Here is a 5,547-nt window from a genome sequence, read left to right as displayed (position 1 = left end):
AATGTTCCTATGTACTTTTATTGCATTTTTATGTACTTAATGCTATATTATACTAACAAACAATTTATTCACAAAAAAATATATTCAAGGAATGATAATTTTTCAGCCAAAATATTGCTCTCTCCTAAAACAAAACAAACTAGGCAATTTGAAGCCCAAAATAAGTACAATAAAGTACATGGTTTCTCAACCATGTCAAAAATGTAAACCTAAATCATTCTGCAGCAGAAAAGGAAAGATGATAATATTGCATTGCACCTACCATAAATAATAACAGGAGTTTAAAATTCTATTTTTAACAATAGGTTTTGGGTATGTTTTGTAATAAGTTTTACTTGTTTAAAATCTTCAAGCCATTAAGACATCACAGACTAGGAAAAGAATAGTTGACTCCATTATGTGAAATCAGCTTTTCTGGATCCATTAATTTATTGAGCGCTTTTCCAATTAGCCTGGTGCTAACAAAAGATGTAAGGACAAATGAACAATTATACCGTTTTTTTAATCGCCTATAACTATAGTCTGATTTTTAATTCCGTGGAATTCTGACGTTTCTTAATGTTACCAGAGATAAAACAATTCCCACAAAGAAGAGAACTTTAAACATAGGTAAATATAGGTACACATAAAAATCGGTAAATTTAAGTACATAAATCAATTGCCGCATGTATGTAAGATCATCACTTGAGAACAAGTCAACCAATTTGGCCGATTTTTTGTTGTTTTCATAAAGAACAAGGTTTTTGTGAAAGAATTTCTTTAAAAATCCTGAATCCTAATCTAAGCGTGTATTTTTAGGCACATCAAGATGATTAAAATTAAAAGGAACTAAAAATAAACTTTGAAATGTTCAACATATAAGTCAAGATTACATCCTCAAATCAACCGATCCCATTGCTGCCAGTTTCCACTTTCCACTGTTAAAGATTGCACCCTATTTTAGTGCGAAGTTATGTCTTGGGGCTTTTTATATTGATAGGGATTTAATGTAATTTGGGGTAAAATTGAACTTCAGGTGGTGGTCACACTGTTTTTTATACAAATAACTCCCCTGATGTATAAAAATGACTTCAGAATTCCACCGAACTAAAAATCAGAATATACAACAGAAAATTGCTGAAGCGGCCGGCCAATTTAAAGGCACAAAGCAGTTTTTAATCTCTTTTTAGTCTATGGTTATTAAAATGTTTTGAAAATATTTATAGTAATGGTTTATTTGTAGATTTTATAGTATAGTAATGGTTGTATTTATTCCTTCTTCTTTCTTGGACGCATGCAGCACACTGCACTGGTGTCCAACATATTGTAATTGGCATCACCCTTCACGCGTGATTCGGTGAACTTGGCGTGAGTGTCCGGTGCTAAGGCATAGGCTTTTACAGCTGGCACATTTTTCATTGCCTCCAAATAGGCAACCTGTAAATCAAGTCAACATTATATTTAGGAATAGATGATGACCGCGACTTCGTTCGCGTGGATTTAGGTTTTTGAAAATCCCATGAGAACTCTTTGATTTTCCGGGATAAGGATAACGAAGCCTATGTCCTTCCCTGGGATGCAAGCTATCTTTGTACCAAATTTCATCAAAATCGGTTGAACGGTTGGGCCGTGAAAGGCTAGCAGACAGACAGATAGACAGACACACTTTCGCATTTGTAATATTAGTATGGATCAGTGGCGTGCAGCTCATAGAGGCATAAACGCACTGCTTACCCTCATTGTAATAAATCAATGCTTATTTTTCATTTTAACCTGCCATGAAATAATTTAATAAAAACTGCCATACCCCTTCCAGGTTAGCCCGCTGTCATCTTAGATTGCATCATCACTTACCACCAGGTGAGATTGCAGTCAATGCATACCCTGGCTTGAACTCCTGTGCACACCACTGGTATGGATGTACCTATGTGGTATTTTTTATGTAGATTAACAGTAAACACTAAACTGTAAACTAGACTGCAATTTCAGCTGATGGTAACAAACTAGGTATATTGTTTGAAAGGCTTATTAGAACATTTTAATAGATTGCTTTTTGTCAATTTTCTAAGCCTCAAAATTCTTTCACAGATAAAGTATCATTTATTTTTGGTGATGGTTATCAAGGCGACGACGTCATAGTCACTAAGTGAATACACTAAGTAAATAAAGAGGTTTTTTTTAATATGGAATTCAAAGAATTAATAACTTACCAGAAGCTCATATTTAGATTTGTCAATTGCAAACTGAGCCATGCCAAGCAATGGGAGAGCTTCAAATCGTTCCAAGAAAGGCCACAGTGTGTAATCAATCAGACCAGGTTCATCACCATGCAGGTACTTGGTACCACGAGTCTCAAGTTCCTTCTGCAATAACTCTAAGCCCTTGTGATAGTTTTCTACCATACTTGGCTCAAGGGCTGCAGAGTTAAATGCAGCAGTGTAGTATGCAGATTGAGCCTAAAAAAGTCAATTAAGTTAGAAAAATTTAATAATGTTAATTAACTAGATACAAGTATGTATAATGCATACATTTTGCGGGTGTCAAATGTCATGTCAAAAGTACAACTTTTGTCCTTATCTCAAAATGTACCCACTTGGCATTAATAAAAGCCATAGAGCTAAATATAAAGAAGAAGAATGTACACGTTATACAATCTTTACAAGAGAGTGCTTTGTTAAGCCGAAAGGCTTCAAGACTGGCGAGAAGCGACAAGTGATCGTGCTTGTGCTGCCGACTGCAAGTGACACTATTTATTTCCTTTTTCTAGGACTTGAATGAAAATATATTTCTAATAGGTACAGCAATACTGCCGCTGCATCCCTGTCGTCACGACAAGGCCCTGGCCAGCGTCGTGCTGCCTCGATAGCTGCTATGTGAATGGCATCATGTAGATTATTGTATTTACAAATTTGTAATAACATTCCTATGAATGTACAAACTAGTTTTCATTTACAATCAAACATTTACAGTGATCTGATATATATCACTTTAAATTTAAAAACTGTAAACACTTTTCATTTTATTTATCCATTTACTCACCAACTTTATGTATTCTATGCCACTGACGTTTAGGTAATATTTAAAAGGCGGTCACTGAAAATCAGCGTTGGGGCAACTGGTACCTCAGATATTTGCTCTAGAGGTTTGTGTCTGAGGGGCCCGATGTCTCAACACAAGCTGAGTGGCCTACCTGTTCGAGGTGTTGCACTGCTGTACAGGACGATATTGCCTACACCATGTACCACCTATATACCTCGAATAAACATTATTCTATTCTATTCTATTCTATTCTATTCTATTCTATCTTTCCATGCAGTAACCACTAAAATCTATACACAAACTGATATTATAAAGACATACACTTGCAAACTGCTCCACTAGTAACTTGTCCTGGGCTCTTCTTAGAGGATTAGAGGCCTGCAGAGGGATCTCAGGATACTTCTCGTCAAGGTAGACATTGATAATATTGCTGTCGAATATACCCTTGCCTTGTTCATACTCCAGTGCAGGGACAGTGCCTGTATAAAATTGAACAACAGTCTGTGTGATAAACTTGGATCTTCAAAATAGACAGGCTTATAGCTCCTTAAGGTGGAACACACGGTCTGCCCGCGAAATTCAAATTTAATTTGGTTTTTCGCAATTTGTAAACTAATACGACAAAGTAGGCTTATGGCATTCAAATTGAGCCCCTAGCAATATCATCTTCACAGGCTTTTATAAAAATCTTTACTTGAATGTGTCCAGTTTTAGAAATTAGTTAAAATAATGAGTTTGACGTGAGCTACTCACAAATTAGTCACTTTGACTAATTTCTTAAACTGGACACTTTCAAGTAAAGATTTTTATATAAACCTGTGAAGATGATATTGCTAGGGACGAAATATGAATGCCATAAGCCTACTTTGTCTTATTAGTTTACAAATTGCGAAAAACCAAATTAAATTTGAATTTCGCAGACAGTCTTGGGCCTTAATAACATCTTAATAAAATCCATCCTAATAATATGTAATAACAATTTATTTGTTACTTTTAGCCTTTTAGGTACACATATTACATAGCTTGCAGTCCTACATCAAAGGAATTCCTCTAGGAGTCTAAGAAAATCAAGACAGACAAACTTATGGAAAGTTGCAAGCCAGATTAATTTTAAAACTAGAAAAAAATAAATGGTTTCGCTCCTAAATTAAGATTTGAAGCAACTAAGTATAATGAATTGAAATTCCTCCTATTTTGCAATTGCTATGCATTTGTACAATAAGCAAGTATTTAATATTTAGTAGGTAAGTAAATAGAGATGTCCAGCAGTAGGTACCTATATAGATGTCTATCGGTTAATAATTATTTAATATGTATTACCTTAGATTTATTTCGTTATAGCTATCATATGTGACACAAATAAAAGATGTTGACCTACCTTTCGGACTAAAGTTAAATATCCATTCGGGCTTGTGATCCAAGTTAATAAAAACCAAATCGTACTCTAGTTTTTTAGCGTTGAGAACAAGGACACTTCTTTCAGCGTAGGGGCAAAATCTCATCGCGAACAACCTCAATTTACCGGTATGTGGTGGTAAAACATCTCCTGTAAAAAGTTAAGTGGAGTCACTAAACTGTTAAAGGTGATAACTGATAATCTATGACTTCCGCTTATTGAAACTCACCGGCTTGTAAATGTTTCTCAGACATTTTAAATTGTAGCTTTTGGTCTAGATATAAATCTTATTAAAAAATTAAATTTCCGTAATTTCAATTTTCACTCACTGAGTGCTCACTGATTTCCACCACAGATCTTTGCTGCAGTTTGTACCAGAGACAGAGACAGACTAGTATACGTAGTATCCCTATTAATCTGTGGACTAGTATCACACTTTATTTTATCGCTTTTTATATTGGGACAGGGTACAGATATGGACGTTATACAAGTACACTAGATAAGGTGTGCCATATAAAATGGCAGTTATTGTTTTGTGCTGATTCGAAGCCTTTCACCTAGCTCCACTGTACGCTCGGTGGAAACATAGAAAGGCAGTGAAACTTCTATTCTCTACGTTTCCACCTAGCGTACCAGTAATTAAATTAATACTTTAATTACTGGTACGCTACCAATTTAATGTTCCGTATTGACTGATTGGGATATCTAATCACTAACATTTGGTTCCGAGTACGTTCGGTATGGTCACTGCTGGTGCTGCTATCAGTGTCAAAATGGTGATAATTTAAGTTGCTCCAAAAACGCGTTGGCAACATCAAGTCCAGCGTACTTGTATTAGTAGAGGTCAGTGGGCACAAGCCACAGCACCACACCACACCCACACACAGGAAGTAGGGATGTACGATACATTAAAAAACCTAATAGTAATTCGATGTACCTACTCGATGCAGTCTCTAGGTAAAACTTAGTGATTATATTCTCTTTGTCTCTAGGCACAGCTCTAGGCTTTTAGTGGCTCTAGGTCAGTTCTCTATTCTTTCGATGCTTATCGATGCATCGATATAGCTCAAGAATCGAAACAAAAACTCTGTTAGAATAAGTAGTTACCTATATAAAGAAATAAAATGCATCAA

The 5,547-nt window shown here is 35.5% G+C and overlaps 1 protein-coding gene across 1 annotated transcript in view; it reads right to left on the bottom strand.

The window, feature by feature from the left end:
- LOC117988603 (pyrimidodiazepine synthase-like) overlaps positions 1–5,547 on the bottom strand; it is an 82,150-nt gene continuing 76,603 nt past the window's right edge. The window contains exons 2-6 of the mRNA XM_034975762.2: positions 4,644–4,746; positions 4,397–4,564; positions 3,340–3,497; positions 2,190–2,435; positions 1–1,416 (exon numbers count right to left, since the gene is read on the bottom strand). Coding sequence (XP_034831653.1) covers positions 1,249–1,416; positions 2,190–2,435; positions 3,340–3,497; positions 4,397–4,564; positions 4,644–4,668 — 765 coding nt within the window. The 5' untranslated portion in view covers positions 4,669–4,746 and the 3' untranslated portion in view covers positions 1–1,248. The remainder of the gene's footprint in view (positions 1,417–2,189; positions 2,436–3,339; positions 3,498–4,396; positions 4,565–4,643; positions 4,747–5,547) is intronic.

This window comes from Maniola hyperantus, chromosome 14, assembly GCF_902806685.2.
Source record: "Maniola hyperantus chromosome 14, iAphHyp1.2, whole genome shotgun sequence".
Lineage (NCBI taxonomy): Eukaryota > Metazoa > Arthropoda > Insecta > Lepidoptera > Nymphalidae > Maniola > Maniola hyperantus.
The sequence above is the reverse complement of the archived record's forward strand: the minus strand, read 5'-3'. Positions and strand labels throughout refer to the sequence as shown.